The sequence below is a fragment of the Zalophus californianus genome, chromosome 3 (genome assembly GCF_009762305.2).
Source record: "Zalophus californianus isolate mZalCal1 chromosome 3, mZalCal1.pri.v2, whole genome shotgun sequence".
Taxonomy (NCBI): Eukaryota; Metazoa; Chordata; class Mammalia; order Carnivora; family Otariidae; genus Zalophus; species Zalophus californianus.
The window spans coordinates 77,113,987-77,135,487 of record NC_045597.1 but is presented as its reverse complement, the minus strand read 5'-3'; the positions used below and the strand labels follow the sequence as shown (position 1 = coordinate 77,135,487).

At 37.6% G+C, this 21,501-nt stretch overlaps 1 protein-coding gene across 3 annotated transcripts in view; it reads left to right on the top strand.

Annotated features, from left to right (window-relative positions):
• SGCG (sarcoglycan gamma) overlaps positions 1 to 21,501 on the top strand; it is a 126,400-nt gene that overhangs the window by 103,921 nt on the left and 978 nt on the right. For all 3 annotated transcript variants that reach the window (XM_027591103.2, XM_027591105.2, XM_027591104.2), the window contains one exon: positions 19,427 to 19,550. In XM_027591103.2, coding sequence (XP_027446904.1) covers positions 19,427 to 19,550 — 124 coding nt within the window. The remainder of the gene's footprint in view (positions 1 to 19,426; positions 19,551 to 21,501) is intronic.

Below are 21,501 nucleotides of genomic sequence, written 5' to 3'. Positions count from 1 at the left end.
CATTTGCAGCACGAAAATAAATTGTGATTCTAATTACATTAGAACAATTTCATTATTTTTGATAAAGGATCACAAGATCAGTATTACAGAATTACTATAGTTAGGGAAGAAGAACATTTTACTTTTCTAGGATAGAAAAATGATTCAGGGGCGCCTGGGTGGCTCAGTCGTTAAGCGTCTGCCTGCCTTCGGCTCAGGTCGTGATCCTAGGGTCCTGGGATCGAGCCCCGTGTCGGGCTCCCCGCTCCGCGGGAAGCCTGCTTCTCCCTCTCCTGCTCCCCCTGCTTGTGTTCCCTCTCTCGCTGTGTCTCTCTCTGTCAAATAAATAAAATCTTAAAAAAAAAAAAAGAAAAAGAAAAACGATTCAATATCTTTAAAAATAATCCCATTAAAACCAATTTGAAATTATAAAATAATATAAATTGTAGAGATGCCAGACTCCTTTTTGAAGTAATTTACTTAACTGTTTTAAAATATATGGATCTCGAAATTAAACCCTTTATCTTATGTTGTCCCATCAGGGTATAATCTGCTGGTTATACAGCAGGCCTTTGCTAAAAAAGAAATGGCAGAAGAGTATCCTCATGCTTTCCAAAAGGTGGTACTAAGTGGGGGGTGGTCACATAAACCAGGTGTTACAGGCAAAGTGATTAAGAAGATAATGAAATTGTAAGAAATTCCTGGAGGAATGGGGTGAGGATGGAAGGCATGAACTGACAAGTACTGAATGTCTTCAACTGCCAGGATCTGTGCACTGTCCCATAATTTGTCTTATTTAATCATCAACTCTACCTTAAAAATAAGCAACTTTATCCCCATTGTATAAAAGAGGAAAACCAAGATCTAGATAGCAGCATGTTCTTTTTTTTTTTTTTTTTTTTTTTTTTAATTTTTTATTGTTATGTTAATCACCATATATTACATCATTAGTTTTTGGTGCAGTGTTCCATGATTCATTGTTTGTTCATAACACCCAGTGCTCCATGCAGAACGTGCCCTCCTCAATACCCATCACCAGGCTAACCCATCCCCCCACCCCCCTCCCCTCTAGAACCCTCAGTTTGTTTTTCAGAGTCCATCATCTCTCATGGTTCGTTTCCCCCTCTGACATACTCCCCTTTTCTTCCTCTCCTGTTATCTTCTTTTTCTTTTTTCTGAAAATATGTTGCGTTATTTGTTTCAGAAGTACAGATCTGTGATTCAACAGTCTTGCACAATTCACAGCGCTCACCGTAGCACATACCCTCCCCAATGTCTATCACCCAGCCACCCCATCCCTCCCACCCCCAACCACTCCAGTAACACTCAGTTTCTTTCCTGAGATTAAGAATTCCTCATATCAGTGAGGTCATGTGATACATGTCTTTCTCTGATTGACTTATTTCACTCAGCATAACACCCTCCAGTTCCATCCACGTCGTTGCAAATGGCAAGATCTCATTCCTTTTGATGGCTGCATAATATTCCATTGTGTATATATACCACATCTTCTTTATCCATTCATCTGTCGATGGGCATCTTGGCTCTTTCCACAGTTTGGCTATGGTGGACATTGCTGCTATAAACATTGGGGTACACGTACCCCTTCGGGTCCCTACATTTGTATCTTTGTGGTAAATACCCAGTAGTGCAATTGCTGGATCGAACGGTAGCTCTAATTTCAACTGTTTGAGGAACCTCCATACTGTTTTCCAGAGGGGTTGCACCAGCTTGCATTCCCACCAACAGTGTAGGAGGGTTCCCCTTTCTCCACATCCCCGCCAACATCTGTCGTTCCCTGACTTGTTAATTTTAGCCATTCTGACGGGTGTGAGGTGGTATCTCATTGAGGTTTTGATTTGGATTTCCCTGATGCCAAGCGATGTTGAGCACTTTTTCATGTGCCTGTTGGCCATTTGGATGTCTTCTTTGGAGAAATGTCTGTTCATGTCTTCTGCCCATTTCTTGATTGGATTATTTGTTCTTTGGGTGTTGAGTTTGATAAGTTCTTTATAAATTTTGGATACTAGCCCTTTATCTGATATGTCATTTGCAAATATTTTCTCCCATTCTGTCGGTTGTCTTTTGGTTTTGTGGACTGTTTCTTTTGCTGTGCAGAAGCTTTTTATCTTGATGAAATCCCAATAGTTCATTTTTGCCCTGGCTTCCCGTGCCTTTGGCGATGTTTCTAGGAAGAAGTTGCTGCGGCTAAGGTCGAAAAGGTTGCTACCTGTGTTCTCCTTTAGGATTTGGATGGACTCCTGTCTCACGTTTAGGTCTTTCAACCATTTGGAGTCTATTTTTGTGTGTGGTGTAAGGAAATGGTCCAGTTTCATTCTTCTGCATGTGGCTGTCCAATTTTCCCAACACCATTTGTTGAAGAGACTGTCTTTTTGCCATTGGACATTCTTTCCTGCTTTGTCAAAAATAAGTTGACCATAGAGTTGAGGGTCCATTTCTGGGCTCTCGATTCTGTTCCATTGATCTATGTGTCTGTTTTTGTGCCAGTACCATACTGTCTTGATGATGACAGCTTTGTAATAGAGCTGGAAGTCCGGAATTGTGATGCCGCCAGCTTTGCTTTTCTTTTTCAGTATTCCTCTGGCTATTCTGGGTCTCTTCTGGTTCCATACAAATTTTAGGATTATTTGTTCCATTTCTTTGAAAAAAGTGGATGGTATTTTGATGGGGATTGCATTGAATGTGTAGATTGCTCTAGGTAGCATTGACATCTTCACAATGTTGATTCTCCCAATCCATGAGCATGGAACGTTTTTCCATTTCTTTGTGTCTTCTTCAATTTCTTTCCTGAGTATTTTATAGTTTTCTGTGTACAGATCCTTTGCCTCTTTGGTTAGATTTATTCCTAGGTATCTAATGGTTTTGGGTGCAATTGTAAATGGGATCGACTCCTTGATTTGTCTCTCTTCTGTCTTGTTGTTGGTGTATAGGAATGCCACTGATTTCTGTGCATTGATTTTATATCCTGCTACTTTACTGAATTCCTGTATGAGTTCTAGCAGTTTTGGGGTGGAGTTTTTTGGGTTTTCCACATACAGTATCATATCATCTGCAAAGAGTGAGAGTTTGACTTCCTCTTTGCCGATTTGGATGCCTTTGATTTCTTTTTGTTGTCTGATTGCTGTGGCTAGGACTTCTAATACTATGTTGAATAGCAGTGGTGAGAGTGGACATCCCTGCCGCGTTCCTGACCTTAGGGGAAAAGCTCTCAGCCTTTCCCCATTGAGAATGATATTCGCTGTAGGTTTTTCATAGATGGCTTTTATGATATTGAGGTATGTACCCTCTATCCCTATACTCTGAAGAGTTTTGATCAAGAAAGGATGTTGTACTTTGTCAAATGCTTTTTCTGCATCTATTGAGAGGATCATATGATTCTTGTTCTTTCTTTTGTTAATGTATTGTATCACGTTGATTGATTTGCGGATGTTGAACCAGCCTTGCAGCCCAGGAATAAATCCCACTTGGTCGTGGTGAATAATCCTTTTAATGTACTGTTGGATCCTATTGGCTAGTATTTTGGTGAGAATTTTTGCATCCATGTTCATCAAGGATATTGGTCTGTAATTCTCTTTTTTGATGGGGTCTTTGTCTGGTTTTGGGATCAAGGTAATGCTGGCCTCATAAAATGAGTTTGGAAGTTTCCCTTCCATTTCTATTTTTTGGAACAATTTCAGAAGAATAGGTATTAATTCTTCTTTAAATGTCTGATAGAATTCCCCTGGGAAGCCATCTGGCCCTGGGCTTTTGTTTCTTGGGAGATTTTTGATGACTGTTTCAATTTCCTTAGTGGTTATAGGTCTGTTCAGGTTTTCTATTTCTTCCTGGTTCAATTTTGGTAGTTGATACATCTCTAGGAATGCACCCATTTCTTCCAGGTTATCTAATTTGCTGGCATAGAGTTGCTCATAATATGTTCTTATAATTGTTTGTATTTCTTTGGTGTTGCTTGTGATCTCTCCTCTTTCATTCATGATTTTGTTGATTTGGGTCATTTCTCTTTTCTTTTTGATCAGTCTGGCCAGGGGTTTATCAATCTTGTTAATTCTTTCAAAGAACCAGCTCCTAGTTTCGTTGATCTGTTCTACTGTTCTTTTGCTTTCTAGTTCATTGATTTCTGCTCTGATCTTTATGATTTCTCTTCTCCTGCTGGGTTTAGGCTTTCTTTGCTGTTCTTTCTCCAGCTCCTTTAGGTGTAGGGTTAGGTTGTGTATTTGAGACCTTTCTTGTTTCTTGAGAAAGGCTTGTATTGCTATATACTTTCCTCTCAGGACTGCTTTTGCTGTATCCCAAAGATTTTGAACAGTTGTGTTTTCATTTTCATTGGTTTCCATGAATTTTTTTAATTCTTCTTTAATTTCTTGGTTGACCCATTCATTCTTTAGTAGGATGCTCTTTAGCCTCCATGTATTTGAGTTCTTTCCGACTTTCCTCTTGTGGTTGAGTTCTAGTTTCAAAGCATTGTGGTCTGAAAATATGCAGGGAATGATCCCAATCTTTTGGTACCGATTGAGACCTGATTTGTGACCTAGGATGTGATCAATTCTGGAGAATGTTCCATGGGCACTAGAGAAGAATGTGTATTCCTTTGCTTTGGGATGGAATGTTCTGAATATGTCTGTGAAGTCCATTTGGTCCAGTGTGTCATTTAAAGTCTTTATTTCCTTGTTGATCTTTTGCTTAGATGATCTGTCCATTTCAGTCAGGGGGGTGTTAAAGTCCCCCACTATTATTGTATTGTTGTCAATGTGTTTCTTTGCTTTTGTTATTAATTGCCTTATATAATTGGCCGCTCCCATGTTCGGGGCATAGATATTTACAATTGTTAGATCTTCTTGTTGGATAGACCCTTTAAGTAGGATATAGTGTCCTTCCTCATCTCTTATTACAGTCTTTGTTTTAAAATCTAGTTTGTCTGATATAAGGATTGCCACCCCAGCTTTCTTTTGGTGTCCATTAGCATGGTAAATGGTCTTCCACCCCCTCACTTTCAATCTGGGGGTGTCTTTGGGTGTAAAATGAGTCTCTTGTAGACAGCATATTGATGGGTCTTGTTTTTTAATCCAATCTGATAGCCTGTGTCTTTTGATTGGGGCATTTAGCCCATTTACATTCAGGGTAACTATTGAAAGGTATGAATTTAGTGCCATTGTATTACCTGTAAGGTGACTGTTAACTGTCTGTTGTCTGTGTTCGTTTCTGTTCTTTGCTGCTTTTAGGTTCTCTCTTTGCTTAGAGGACCCCTCTCAATATTTCTTGGAGGGCTGGTTTCGTGTTTGCAAATTCCTTTAGTTTTTGTTTGTTCTGGAAGCTTTTTATCTCTCCTTCTATTTTCAATGATAGCCTAGCTGGATATAGTATTCTTGGCTGCATATTTTTCTCGTTTAGTGCTCTGAAGATATCTTGCCAGTCCTTTCTGGCCTGCCAGGTCTCTGTGGATAGGTCTGTTGCCAATCTAATGTTTCTACCATTGTAGGTTACATATCTCTTCTCCCGAGCTGCTTTCAGGATTTTCTCTTTGTCTCTGAGACTCGTAAGTTTTACTATTAGATGTCGGGGTGTTGACCTATTTTTATTGATTTTGAGAGGGGTTCTCTGTGCCTCCTGGATTTTAATGCCTGTTTCCTTCCTCACATTAGGGAAGTTCTCTGCTATAATTTGCTCCAATATACCTTCTGCCCCTCTCTCTCTCTCTTCTTCTTCTGGGATCCCAATTATTCTAATGTTGTTTCGTCTTATCGTATCACTTATCTCTCGAATTCTGCCCTCGTGATCCTGTAGTTGTTTCTCTCTCTTTTTCTCAGCCTCTTTATTTTCCATCATTTGGTCTTCTATATCACTGATTCTCTCTTCTGCCTCATTTATCCTAGCATTTAGTGCCCCCATTTTTGATTGCACCTCATCAATAGCCTTTTTGATTTCGATTTGGTTAGATTTTAGTTCTTTTATTTCTCCAGAAAGGGTTTCTCTAATAACTTCCACGCTTTTTTCAAGCCCAGCTAGTATCTTTAAAGTCATGATTCTGAACTCTAGGTCCGACATCGTACTAATGTCCGTATTGAGTAGGTCCCTGGCTGACGGTACTACCTCTTGTTCTTTTTGCTGAGGTGATTTCTTTCGTCTTGTCATTTTGTCCAGAGGAGAATAGATGAATGAGAGAACAAAAGGCTAACAGGTTTACAACGTCCCCAGCAAATATACTGTATGCAAATCAGAAAAGACCTGAAACCAGGGGAAAAGAAAGGGAAAGAAAGAAAAAAGAAAGAGAAAAAGAAAAAAAAAAGAAAAAAAAGATAAAAACAAAAACAAAACAATTCAAAAAAGGCAGAATATGATCAAATATGATCAGGCTAGTGCATAGATCAGTGCCACACACTAGATTTTGGGCGTATTTTGGTCTGTTAGAAAAAGTGCCTCCTAAAATTTTAAAGGAAGAAAGACATATATGTACAAAATAAGGGTTGATACAATGAAGGGATGGAAGATGACTGTAAAGATGAAAATTATAAAAGATTTTATAAAAGGACTTGGTAAGATAAGTTGTTTGAAAAAAGAAAGAAGATTTAAGGAAAAAAAAAAAAGGAAAAAGGGAGAGAATGTGATCAGGCAGGAGACTAGAACAAAGCCATACACTAGTGGTTTAGGGTATATTTTGATCTGTTAGAAGAAACTGTACCTCAAAATTTTAAAGAGAGAACAACTTATATATATATGCCAAAAACAAGGATAACTACTATGAAGGGATAAAATATGACTCTAAAAATGAAAAAAAAATAAAAAATGTTTTTTTTTTTTTAAAAAAAGGGATTTATAAGATGTTGGTTGAAAAAGGGAAAAAGAAAAATAAAAAAAGTCAACAAAAATTAACTTTGATGAAATAATGAATCATGGTAAAAAAAAAAAAAAAAAAAAAAAAAGAAGGCATGAATCTATGTGCAGTATTCCCCTAGCGCTGGAGTTCTCCTATTCTCCTTGATCGATCAACTTGGTCTTGGCTTGCTGGCTGTTTGTGCTGATCTTCTGGGGGAGGGGCCTGTTGCTGTGGTTTCCAAATGCCTTTGCCGGAGGCGGAATTGCCCCGCCCTTGTCCGTCCGGGCTAAGGAAGCTGCTCCAGTTTGCTCTCAGGAGCTTTTGTTCCCTGCAAGCTCTCGGTACAGCTTTGGAGGACCAGGGCGAAAATGGCGGCCTCCCAGTCTCTGCCCGGAGGAGCCGAGAACTCGGGGCCCCACTCCTCAGTGCGCACCCAGAGAAAAGCAGTCACTCCCGTGTCCCCGGTCTCTGGCCGCACTCCGTGCTCACCTGGCCTGTGACCGAGCGTTTCTATCTCTGGCACCCGACCCCGCTCGGAGTCTCCAAACCCAGCAGATCCCTGCAGTGTGTTCCCGCACCGCTCCTCCCCGGGAAGGAAGGGGAGTCTCCCCGGATCTGCTGCTTGTTGGGTCCCTGCTGGGGGAGCCGTGCCCCGACTGGGCCGCAGATCACAGTTTGTGGCAACCCCGAGCTGAGAGCCCGCGACTCTGCTCCGTCTCTGCAGCCGGCTTCCCTGCTCTGATACCTGGGAGCTCTGCCGCACTCAGGCACCCCCGGTCTCTCTGTGACCCCGAGGGTCCTGAGACCACACTGTCCCGGGAGGATTCCACCCCCCGCTTAGCCACTGCAGCGACGTCCCTCCGCCGAGCCAACTTTTAAAAGGTCCGATTTTGTGCTCCGCGGCTCTAGCACTTGCCAGAAGCGGCCGACGGAGGCCCCTCCCCCGCCGTCTATCCTCCCGAATATCGCCTCGGATTCACTTCTCCGCACGTCCTACCTTCCAGTAAGTGGTCGCTTCTCTGTTCAGAGAGTTGTTGCTACTCTCCTGTTCGATCTCCTGTTGAGTTCGTAGGTGTTCAGAATGGTTTGATCCCTATTCAGCTGTATTCCTGAGACCAGACAAAATCTAGGTCTCCTACTCCTCCGCCATCTTGCTCTCTACTCCTAGATAGCAGCATGTTCTAATCAAAGATTAAAAAGTAGCCTAAATAAATAAACAAACAAATAAATAAAAAGTAGCCAACGGATTATTCAAATTCAGCTCTGACTCCACAGTCCATGTTTGTTGGGTGTATTCTCTCCACCACTTAAGTCGACCCTTGAGTGATTTATTCTTTAATTTACAACCAGACTCCTCTAAATGATTATATGATATTCATATTTTCTTCTATAAATTCTTACCATAAACTGTCTTTCACTTTATATTTCTGAATCCAGTACCATTACTATTCCTGACTTGAGTAAAGTGAAAATGATTCTAGAATATCCTGAAAACAATGAATGGGGATTTTTTTAGATTTGAGATCATTATGCATTTATAAATATATCTCTGAAATATACATGTTTAAATATCACAAGCTTAACTTTTATTTTTTTATTATGTTGTTCATCACCATACATTACATCATTAGTTTTTGATGTAGTGTTCCATGATTCATTGTTTGCGTGTAACACCCAGTGTTCCATGCAGAACATACCCTCTTTAATACCCATCACCAGGCTAAACCACAAGCTTAAATTTTGATATTTGTTCAAATGGTAGTCATAGAAGGGTGACAATTATTATTTGCTTTAAGAAGAAAGATAATGTGTATTTAAGCTAGATTTGCATTTCTTATAGCAAAGTCATTCACAAGAAAAATACAAAGTCTGATATGCTTCATTCATTCTGACATGCTACTTTTCATTCATACATGATATAATTCATTCTTTTTTAAAAATTCAGCAAAAATATACTAAACATGTTTATGTACCAGAATGGTCACTAGTTCTACAGTGATAAAATGCATGGATTCTGCCCTTAATGATTTTAAAGTCTGTTGGGAAAGGAAACATGCAGACAAGTAAGAACAATATAATTCCTTGCTATGATGAAAGTCCAAAATATAGTGAGGGCATAGGAGAAAAAACATAAAATCTTCCCAGGGTAATCTGAGATGATGTCACAGAGAAGGAAGCAACTGAAACTTAAGAAAATCAGTAGATATTAATATCACAGGGTAAACTGTAAACCCCCTGCAACCCAATAGGGATGTGGTGGCGATTAAGTAAGTTATTTGTAAATGCCTCGAAACGATGCCTAGCACATAGTCAATAATATAGGTGTGTGTCTTCATTAAATAAGTAAAATGAGAGGACATGGAAACATTTGCTCCTGTTTCAAACACTTGTAAATACCAGTTTACTTATGAATAAATAAATACATACATAAGCAAACAAATAAATATAAGTATATATTGTATACTTATATATACTTATAAGTATACTTATAATATTATGTATATAAGTATATAATATATTATATACTTATATATCATACATATTATATACTTATAAATATTGCTCAAATACTTATAAATACTGCTCAACTAGAAACCAAGACAAACTCATTCTTAGATCCCAGTAACAAAGAGGAAATTCATTGTCAGAGTAGTGAAAGCTAAAGCCAAAGTATTCATGGAGATGTCGGGATGTCATAGAGATCAGGAGATGGGATTTTAATATATTATGGGACTGTGATACTAAGGTATAGCTCTGTGTGTGTGTGTGTGTGTGTGTGTGTGTGTGTGTGTGTGTGTGTGTGTGTAATGCCCAGACTGAGATACCTTGTAAACCCTGGTCCCCATGAAAGATATTTGAAACAATTTGCCTAAAATCTTGGGCCATAAGTTAAGTTACCCACAAGAAATCATGAACAATAGGCCTTTGCTCAGCCAAGATCAGAGGACTAAATCCACACTACCTCATTGTATAAGAGCTCAAAGATGGAAAATTAATGTTAACTACACTAAAGTCCAACTACAGTGAAGAAATTATCCCATTACCCATGACATAAAAACATCTATGGAAAACAATCCTTGCTAAAAATGAGTTTACTACAATAATAATAATAATGAAAAGATAAAAAATCAGCAGCCACTACGTTACCCCCTAAAACTCTATCTAAGTAGTAGAGCAAAGTGAGAGATTTTAAAACAGACATGAATAAAATGCTCAAAGAAGAAAAAAATTGAATATAAAGATGAGGCAAAGTCGTATGAAGATGGCAGATTTGGAAAATAACAAAATAGAAATTCTAGAAATGAGAGATCAAGTAATTAAAATAAAATCAGTGGCAAACAAACAGTACTTGGTTTCTCATACGATTCTGCAATAAAAGGAATCAGGATTCTTCAGAGAAATGGCTCATTCTAGGACTGGGGCAGTGAATGTAAAAGATAAATTTGGAGCCTTTTGTAGCACCAGTGAATAAGATGCGCTCAAAAACCGAAACAACAAAGGTACATCATTAAAAGGACACAGGAACCAAATAAAAGAGTTCCCAATCAAAAACAAAACAAAACAAAACAAAAAAGTTCCCAATCAAAGCTGGACGATTTAAGCAAAAAATTTTTAACATACTGGATCATAACCCAAAGTTGATGGGTATCAACTCTCTGTGACTTTTTAGATTCCATCAAATACACTGTAAAGTGATGAGTCTTCTTTCAAAATGACAGTGTTTATAAATGTGGCAGAACCATGGTATCTTTTGCAAAATTTAAATTTATGTAAAACACAATGTTAACTTAAAAATGGGTAATGGGCACCTAGTTTTTCATTCTTTTAGGACAGCCTTGAAGAGCACTGCTCTGGGTTGGCTATTCTACCAAGTTTCACAAAGTGTGGGTTTCAGAAGTAAACATATTGAACTTTGCCAGGCTTGGCCCATGTGCCTCTCCAAGTGCTTTGTGCTGATTTATAATTCCGTGAGCGGTTTGAGAGTCTCTTTTCTCACCTTTTACCAGCATTTCGCACTGTCAGACTTTATGACCTTTTTCGTGCTGATGAGTGTGATCTTGTGTTATTTTACATTTCATTTCCCTGGCGACTAGTGTGGTTAAGCATCTTTCATATTTTTATTCTGTTATTAAGGCTGCTGCTTCTGGAATTGACTCCATCTTCTTTGCTTCTTTAATTACTTTTTAAAACAGATTTATAGGGATTAAAAATATACATATATATTCTGAATATTAACATTTTTCCTATTAACATTTTTCTATTAATTTTTAATGTTTATATACTCAAAATTATTAATCTTTTTTTCATTAAATCTGAATTTTAAACTCTCCTTACAGAAAGAGGAATTTGTCAGCCCCGTTGCTAGTCTGGCTTTCCCTTCTACATCAAAATACATTGTAGATCCCTGATGCATTTAGAGGTTATTCTTGTGTGAGGTATAAGGTGTGAGGTCTGCGTCTAATTTTATCTTTTCCAATCAGCCAATCAGAGGTGCCAACAATGAGATAATTAGAAATTCTACCTTTGCCACTACAATTTGACATACAACCTTTATCATGTATTAAATTTCCTTACGCATGTGTGTCTGTTTGTATGTTTTCTACTCTATTCCGCTAGTTTGTCTATTCAGGTCCCAGTACCAATCTTGTTAAACAGGATTTAGAAGATATTTTAAAGTCAAATAGGACCAGTCTCTCTCTCTCTTTGTCTCTCTCTCTCTCTCTCACTCACACACACTTGTACTGACTCTTTCAACATTTCTCTGTCAGTTCTTGCTTATTTTTCCATATGAACTTAAGTGTTAACTTGTCTAGTTCAGGAAAAAGCATATTCTTTTATTAGGATTTTGTAAAATTCATAAATTAGGGAAAACTGACATCATTATGAAATCATTTATCCAAAAACATGGGGTGTATTTCCATTCGTTAAAATCCATTTTTGTCTTTTCAGGAGTACTTAAAAGTTTTCTTGACATATTTCTAGTTAAGTTTAACAAGAATAAGTTTAATAAGTTTACATATATCTTGTTAAGCTTATCCCTAAGCATGTTAGCTCAGCTTGGTCGCAATTATAAATGAGGTTTTATTCTATCTACCATTATATCCTCTAACAAGGTATTGTTTTGGATATGAAAGCTAATGATTGCTGTGCATTAATTTTATATAAACAACCTTACTGAACTTTTTATTCTTTGAGTCAGTTTTATGTTGGCTCATTAGGATTTTTCACGTACGCTGTCCTATCATCTGCAAATAGATAGACTTTTACACCTTCTTTTCCAAATCTGTGTCTCTGACTGATTGATCTCACTCCATGTCCCAGTATCATTAGAGCAGTTGAGAAACAAGTGGAGATAGTAGTGTGCATCCTTGCCTTTGCCCAGTCTGAATGGAAATGCTGCTAGTGTTCCTCCATTAAGATGATGTGAATGTGTATTTTATAAAAAAATAAATAAATATCAGTTTCTATTTTGTGTTGAATGGCTGTTAGATTTTGTCAAAGGCTCATTAGCGTTTATGGAGTAGTCATATTTATGTGTCCCTTAGATATATTAATACAGTGTATCATGTTAATGGGTTTTCTAATGCCAGACCAATTTTGCATTCCTTGAATCAATTGCCCTTGGTCATGGTATATTCTTTCCTTACAATGGTGTTCAATTCTACCTGCTAATATTTTATCTAGAACCAACACATTTATATACATGAATGATATTGGTCTGTAGCTTTCTTTTTCGTGTGCTGTTTTTGTAAAGTTTAGGTAACAATGTTATTCATGCTTCAAGAATTAAGAAGATTTCCTTCATTTTTAATGTTCTGGGATAATTTGTGGACAGTTGGGATGCTCTGTTCTCTAAAGATTTTGTAGAATTCTCCCTGGGATCATATGGGCCTGATGAATTTTTTTAAAAATAATTCCTTAACAGTGTAATTCTTCTTTTATGGAAATTTATCTTTTTAAATCTGTACATTTAATAAAGGTCCATTTTGATCACCTGTATTTCTCTAGGAAATTACTAATTTAATCATGATTTTCAAATATATTTGTATAAATACATGGTCTGAAAGTGGTATCTTGTGAATTAAATTCCTTCTGTTTCAGTGTTTTTTGAAACAACTCATTGATTAAAAAAATCAGTGTCTAGGGCACCTGGGTGGCTCAGATGGTTAAGCATCTGCCTTTGGCTCAGGTCATGATCCCAGGGTCCTGGGATTGAGTCCCGCATCGGGCTCCCTGCTCCTTGGGAGCCTGCTTCTCCCTCTGCTTCTCTCTCTCTCTCTCCTCCTCTGTCTCTCATGAATAAATAAATAAAATCTTTAAAAAAAAATCAGTGTCTATAAATGAACAATTAACAAATGAAGCATTGATTGCTCTCAGCTTGCATAATCGCATTTCTTATCCCAAGTGTTTATTTCTCATTTATCATAGGTTACCATCTTGAAGCTACTTAAACAATGAAAGCAATTTGTGCCTCGCGGTAATTAACAGTTTATGGTGCGGCTGATTTTCCTTAATTCTAGCAGTTCCAAGAAAAAAGAAAAAATCATAAAATATCAAAACAAAATATAGTGTATTTAGTCAACTCAGCAAGTAAAAACAGTTTGAGGAGTTGAAAGTTTCATCCAATAACAGAAAGTAAAATGCTGGGGGGACTGCCTTGGCTGGCTCAGTCAATAGAGTGTGCGACTGTTGATCTCAGGGTTGTAAATTCAATCCCTATATTGGGTGTAGAGATTACTTAAAAAATAAAATCCTTAAAAAAAAGAAGAAGAAAGTTTCATCCAATAACAGAACAGTGAAAATAAATCTTTAGGAACTTGGATATATTGGAAACCACTTCCTGGGCATTAGCGAAGGAAGTGAATTCTTTCAAAAACACTTTCATTTTTCATATTTAGGTCTTTTAATCCAACCAGATTTGCTTTTTCATGTGGAGTGTATTATTATGTTTCAGTTGTTTCTCTAGGAATTAAATTTCTGGATTTGAGATTTAATCCCCTACAGTAAATTTTCTAACTTTTAATAGGTGAATTTAACTATTCATATTTAATAGGTGATTTATTTGACATATTTCTGTGGTGTCATGTTTTATTTACTGTGCTTTTTCTTTTCATTTTTTCTTCTTTCTGACCTTTGGTTCGATTATTAAACTTCTCCTTATTCTCCCTGCCATATTTCTCTCTAGTGGTTCTGGTTTCATTCTTTTAATGATTATCCTTTATGTTTTATATGCATGGAGATAAGTTAATACTTTCTAACTAAGTTTGTCATTATCATTCTCTTCTCAAATTATACCAAAATTTTAGAAAGTTATCCCCACCCAAACTTCGCTTTGTGTGTTGTTTTGTTTCAACTTTGCTTTTACTCATCTCTCTGGTTCTGTTTTTCAGGCAATACAGATTTAGCTTTACTCACACACTGTGTTGGTTTTCCTAATGTCCATCGCTGCTTCTTCCAAAATACTCATTTCTTCTGGGTTTAGTTTCTATAAGTACTTTCTTCAGTGATGATCTGCATAGACAATAAACTTTTCTTTCTGGGCCTGAGATGTCTAGTCCCTTCGTAGCTGAAAGATGGCTAAGTTGGGATATATTTCGAGACTGACAATAATTTTACACTGGCATTTTTAAGATATTGTTCATTACTTTTGGGTCTTTGGTAAGTAAGCAATTTGATTTTCATTCTGAATACTTTTAAGACCTTCTCATAATCTTAATGTTTTGCAGTTTTACCAGAAAGTGTTTGGGTGCTGGATATGTCTTAATTCGTACTTGGGTATCGATACACCTCTTCAGTTTTAGGAACTCATGTTATTTTTCAATTCTGGAAAATGATTAAACATTACCTCTTCATATCTGTGTCTTCTCATTCTCTAGAGTATAGGTGTTCTTAACTTGTGGTCTGTGGATCCCCTGCGTGTCCAAGAACAGAATTTAGTGGGTTAATGATTTTGAATGTGAAAAAAAAGTCCTTCATTTTCACTGACTTCTAATTGAAATTTAGCATCCCTTCAACTATAAATGAGAGGTAACAAACCACGGTAGGATTAGCAGTTTCTTTGACTTTTTAATCTGTAGAAGCCAGAGATACTTTAATATCACATGAAGGTTACAGCAAGTATCTCAAAATACATTACATACTCTTTGCTGCTTTGAAATTATAGTAGTTGTAAGCCCGTTGGCCAGATATTATTTAATTAACAAGTAAGCTCATAAATTGCTATATCACCCATTTAAGTAATGTTTACATTTGTATTTAAAAGTCATGGGTGCCTGGATGGCTCACATGGTGAAGTGTCTGCCTTCGGCTCGGGTCATGGTCTCAGGGTCCTGGGATCACGTCCCGCATCGGGCTCCCTGCTCCTTGGGAGCCTGCTTCTCCCTCTGCCTCTCTCTCTCTCTCTCTCTCTCTGTCTCTCATGAATAAATAAATAAAATCTTTAAAAAATTAAAAAATAAAAGTCATTAATGAGTTTCCTTTGAAATTCTGTGCTTTTTATGCATTTAAAAACATTAATTGTGCATTTCAAATTTTACATTTCTTGTTTTCCCACCAAAATACCAAATTTACATTACAGTGTCCTATTCTCTTTTGATATATGACATGTCTACTATTCAGTCTACCAGAAGACTTTAATTTTTTTATTTAATTAATTTCTACTTACCTGGTTTTTAAATCTTTCTTTTTCTATTTTGGTCTTGTTCTGTTAATTTATCTCTTTGGATGCTCTAAGCTTAGTGTTAGTCCCTTTCTGACTGTTCTATTACCTCTAGTTCCTCATGTTGACAGATTCTCCCATGTGGTTTGAAAATTCTGTCTGAGAGCTCATCCTCTTTGGCCCTTCATCTAGGTGCAGTTCTCATGGAGACTCTTTTTTTTTCTTTAAATTTTTTTATTGTTATGTTAATCACCATACCTTACATCATTAGTTTTTAATGTAGTGTTCCATGAATCATTGTTTGTGTATAACACCCATTGCTCCATTCAGTACGTGCCCTCTTTAATACCCATCACCAGGCTAACCCATCCCCCCACCCCTCCCCTATAAAACCCTCAGTTTGTTTTTCAGAGTCCATCGTCTCTCATGGTTCGTCTCCCGCTCCGATTTACTCCCCTTCATTCTTCCCCTCCTGCTATCTTCTTCTTCTTTTTTTTTCCTAACATATATTACATTATTTGTTTCAGAGGTACAGATCTGTGATTCAACAGTCTTGCACAATTCACAGTGCTCACCATAGCACATACCCTCCCCAGTGTCTATCACCCAGCCACCACATCCCTCCCACCCCACCCCCAAGCCAGCAACCCTCAGTTTGTTTCCTGAGATTAAGAATTCCTCATATCAGTGAGGTCATATGATACATGTCTTTCTCTGATTGACTTATTTCACTCAGCATAACACCCTCCAGTTCCATCCACGTCATTGCAAATGGCAAGATTTCATTCCTTTTGATGGCTGCATAATATTCCATTGTATATATATATACCACATCTTCTTTATCCATTCATCTGTTGATGGACATCTTGGCTCTTTCCACAGTTTGGCTATTTGCCGTTAATGTCCGTTTCCCATTCACTTCTGCCAGGGTCCTGCAGGGGGCACTGTTCTCAAGCCAGCGTTCACAGGTGTTTCTCAGGTTGGGCTGATACAAGGCCGGAATAGTGTGTGGATTTGGCTTCTACAATAATGCATGATTTAAGACTTTCTGCTCACATTCCAGAAAGAGCAGCCTGCTTTAGGGTTCTTATCATACTGTGTTTCAACTCCCATCTGTATGCCCAGAGCCCATTTCCAAACACTCCTCCCATGCCCCCCCCAGTTGGCCACAACTCCTTCCCTGTAGAGATTTAAAATACCAGCCCACAAGGCATTTATCTGCCCATTACCTCCAAGGGCTCCAGCATTTCAACTCCCACTCATCACTCTGGTTATGAGTTTCTTCTGTTCTGACACTATGAAAATGCCCTTTGTTTTTCTGGGTTTGTTTTTGTTGTTGTTATTTATGCCTAGCATGTATTTGTTTTTTATTGTATTTTATCCAGCATTTATATGTAATTGGGGGCTGAGGGCAGAGCTCTGCATCTGTTCATCTGTCTTGACAGGTCTTTATGGAGTGATATTTTTAAAGCAAAAATAGAATCTTGTTATTCCTCTGCTTACATCCTTTAAGCTTCTTGAATGTTAGATTCCTGAGGGCAGGAAGCCTGTCTGCCTTTTTTGCTACTGTTTTTCTACAAATCTAGAAAAGCACATAATAGGGACTTAATAAATAAGGGTTAAATGACTAAATACATTATTCCCCACACTTTTAGATTAAAGACCAACACAGTTAACATAGTCTAGTGGTCAGCATGGCCTAACAGTGGACATAATCTAGTCCTTGCATGATTTGGCCAGTGCTGTCTCTAGGCCAGCTTTTCTTGTCAATTTGTATTTATGCTTCCCAGTCTCTCATGCTATTTACAAAATTTAGACTTACTGTAAGCCTAAAAGAGCTTAAAATCATGAGCAATAAATATTACAATCATATATGCTTGACTACTTATATTCTCTAAATGCAAAAGTGAATATGGGCAAAGGGCAAATATACCATATGTGTGTGTGTGTGTGTGTGTGTGTGTGTGTGTGGCAAATATACCATATGTGTGTGTGTGCGTGCACGCGCACACACGCGTGTGTGTGTGTGTGTATAAACACACAGCTTATTTATTTGGTATATTTCTGGGTCACTGTTCAAATTTTTTTGTTCCTCATATAAGTCATGAGTAAATATATATTCACATATTCGAAGAAAGGGTTGGATATCTAACTAGCAAACTAAAATATAACAAAAGAGAAAAAAGTTGAGTTGCTTTATATCTGACTGCTGTTCAGTGTGTTCATGAAAATGTATGCTTCAGAGCATTCTAATCACAACCTTTTTTGGTAAAATGTGTCCCAACTTGTGCTGAACTGACATATTTCATCTTCAAGGCTAGAAATGATACAAAGGGGAAGAAATTTGCTATTCCAGAAGCACCATATTATAATATGGTTAAAAACTAGTAGTTGGTCCTATTGAGGTTATTTTGTTGTTTGATGACTGATCTTTGAAACAAACTCACCTTCCCCAGGATCTTCAAATTTACAAATGGATTGCTGAAATGGACCAGACCTCTACAAGTTGCTTACATGTCTTCCTCCCTTCCTTTCCTTCCCCATCCCCTTCCCCTTTTTTCCTATCAATCCAGGCAGGAAAAATGTAGACAACTAGCAATCAGCAGACCAAATCATCTAGATGTATCTAAGCATTTCCCCATAACCTAAGCTTAACATAATTTGACCAATAAATTCTATAAATGTCTCTAAGTGTTTCCTTGTACTCAAAGTAAATATAAATTTCAAAATGTATAACAGATCAAATTTTACGTATTAAGATGTACGTAAGAAAATGAAACTTTGTTTTCTGTAACAAATAGTGGTAGACAAAAACTTGCCAATTAAAGGCAGCAATTCCTCTGAGCTAAACATCTACTGAATGAATATTCAGTCAGTTCAAATGCAAATCAATGACCGAGGTACTTTTTCCTCTGGAGCCACTCCCCTTTCTCTCTCCTACCCATGCCTACTCTTAATCTTACCTGCTGTGAGAGAACTACCCACTGTTTGGTATCCTGTTCCACTTCATTGATCTTAAATATTTCAGTCAAATCAGCCTTTCAGATTGTTGGGTTGGGTTGGGTTGGGTTGAGTTGGGTTGGGTTGGTTGAGTTGAGTTGAGTTGGATTGGGTTGGGTTGATTTGGGTTGTGTTGGCTTGGGTTGGGTTGGGTTGCGTTGGGTTGGGTTGGGTTGGGTTGGGCTGAGTTGGGTTGGGTTGGGTTGGGTCAGGTTGGGTTGGGTTAGAGTAGCTGAAAAATCTTTCAAGTGATCATGTTATGCCACCTGGTGGAAATTTAGTATTTTTCAGGCAGAAGCAAACAGAATTTCTCTGGTCCATATACTCCTGGTTCTCTATGTTTGACTTAGTCACAAGGAGATTCTGATAAATTATACAAAAACAAAACCTGCTGGGGCAGTCTCCATTGTTTCCCAACCCTACCACTTTAGTATTTTCCCAAAAGAAATCTTCACATGTGCCCTGTAATCCTCCTAAATTAAAAAATAAATAAATAAATGCAAACAAAACCTAAAGGCTAAGCTTACATTCCACTTTATGAAGAGGGAGCAAATGAATGTCTTACCCTTAAGTTTGTCTTCTTCCTGGACAGGTTTCTGTTTTCACTACAGTTTTACAAAATTATTCACAAATTTCATTTTCTTCTGGTGTGATATGCAGAGTGCTTAACCCTGCCATCTGAGACTACTATGTTGGGGTAGAGCTGTGTAATGTTTTTATCTGTTTTTAAAGGATACTAATTTTGTAGATTCTTATTGATGGGAAGTTAATTTCTTTACTGCACCTTATTTCTGGATTTATCGATAAAGAATGTACACTATATTAGCATTCAAGAATGACATCATGATACTATATGCTTTGTTAATTGTATTTTCTACACAAAGCCATTCAATGAGGGATTCCTGGGGTAGCTTTTTTTTAATACTACTTTTTGTTGCTTCTTTCCCTCATTTCAGGTTAGAATCCCCCACACGGAGTCTAAGCATGGATGCCCCAAAGGGTGTTCATATTAAAGCTCATGCTGGGAAAATTGAGGCTCTTTCTCAAATGGATATCATTTTTCAAAGTAGTGATGGAATGGTGAGTTTGGTATATGAAGCTCCTGTTGTATGTCCTGATGACTTTCAGAGCAGACAGAGACTATCAGTTCTTCAATTACCTACTGATCCAACTTCTCTCAATATGGCAGTCACTGGAAGTTACCTGTAAATGACAACCATTATTGGTTGTTGCCTTGAGCCCTATGCTTGCTCACATCAAATTGTTTAAACAAAAATTAAACATGAAAAATAAGAGCTTTAAAAGTCAACCACAATAAGGATAAAATCTGGAACTTCAAGTCCAGAAATAAAACATCACTGATATAAGCCAAAGTCGTAATGAGGCAGTAGAGCACCCGCTACTCAACACCGATTGTTCTAGTACTAGATAAATTCATGAATTACCTGTCTGAGTTCAGGAAAACTAACAGGCCTCTCCAGACCTGGACCTATCTTCTCATTTGTCAAATAAGGAAAACAATATTTGCTTAACTATGTCACAGTGCTGTGAGAAAGCAATGTGGTAATATGGGTGGCAACATTTTGAAATTATTATATTAATCTGATATTAAGAGGAAGGTGTGGTTGAGGCAGCAAATGGAGGCCATGAGAGGCAGCTCATGAGTGTGGACAGGGCCCATCCAATGGCAGGCTGCTAGAGGAATATAAAAGACATCCGCTGAAGCCCCTTCAAGTTGTAACTGAAGAAGTTATGATGCCAAGAGCAGATAAATGCAAAAATGGAAGTCAAGCATTTTGGAATCTCATTACTAAATGATAATGTCACTGCATACTTAAAATATATGACCTTGGAAAAAATATGCTAATTTTAATTTGAAATAGTCTCACTTATTTCCGCGAATAAGGTGCCATTTTTATAGTGGCACATAGCCTGACTCGTAAGCTGATGTTCCTTATTACTGGAAGCTAGTTCAAAGTGCGGGGATGTCTGGCAAGACAAGATATATTTCTATAAAGATAAACGAAGGTGAGCAAGGAAGGGGTACGTGGATTGCCAGTGACTAGAGTTTGCTGGAAGAGCAAGAAAAAAATAACAACTAGAAAACAAAGTCACTGATTAACCATAAGAAAGGAAAGCAAAGAAGCCAACAAGGAAAAGGTAAAGCACATTAGCGAAAACCAACTAGCCACAGAACCCAAAGCACTGGACAATAGCATAAGTAGGTTCTGAGTTTAAAAAAAAAATACAATACATATTTCATTTCTTTTACTATGACAGTGTCCCAGACCACAAGGTAAAGCTTTGCTTCTAATATTTTTCCACCCACTGCTTCCCATGGCAGTGGTCAGCTTCCCAAGAGGGTATACAGACTGCAAGCATAGGTTTATGAAAAGAGTAGGGTTCATGGATGAGAGTATGGAAAATAAAGGAAGATTCCAAACTTGTTTGCAAGGCACAACATTATGCCCGTCCATGACATGCTTTAATTCCTTCTAATAAGTGAGTGCCCCGGCATGGGTAAAATTCGGCTACTCAGTGGGACAGTTCTTTGTTCCCAAAAAGATTTCCAAACCTCAATTAATGGCCATCTGTTTACATTTTGGTGTAACTAAACTGTCATGGGAACAAAAACCCCAATAGCTTTCATTTAATTTTAGTTGGCTTTAGTCTGTCTACTGCTTTTCGACATCTAAGAGAAGTTAGGGAAATGGTTGGCACCTAATAGGATGAAGTTAATTGCCTCTCATTGGAAAACAAAATCAGCAGAAATTCCAACATTCACAGGTAAAAATTATTAAGATGAATTTATTTCTGCGGCTTGTACTTTATCCTAATGGGGTAGAGAAGGTGATTTAGCATAAAGTCAAAATAGGTCACAAGATAATTGTGAATTAAAACTTTTTTTCAGATAATTCTGAAAGGTATTTTTAGTATAGCATATAAATCTTCTAGCTCAACTAGCACAATGGGTTAAAAAAAAAAGACTTCAATTTGGAGAAGGAATTATTAAGCCCCTGCTTGAATGGAA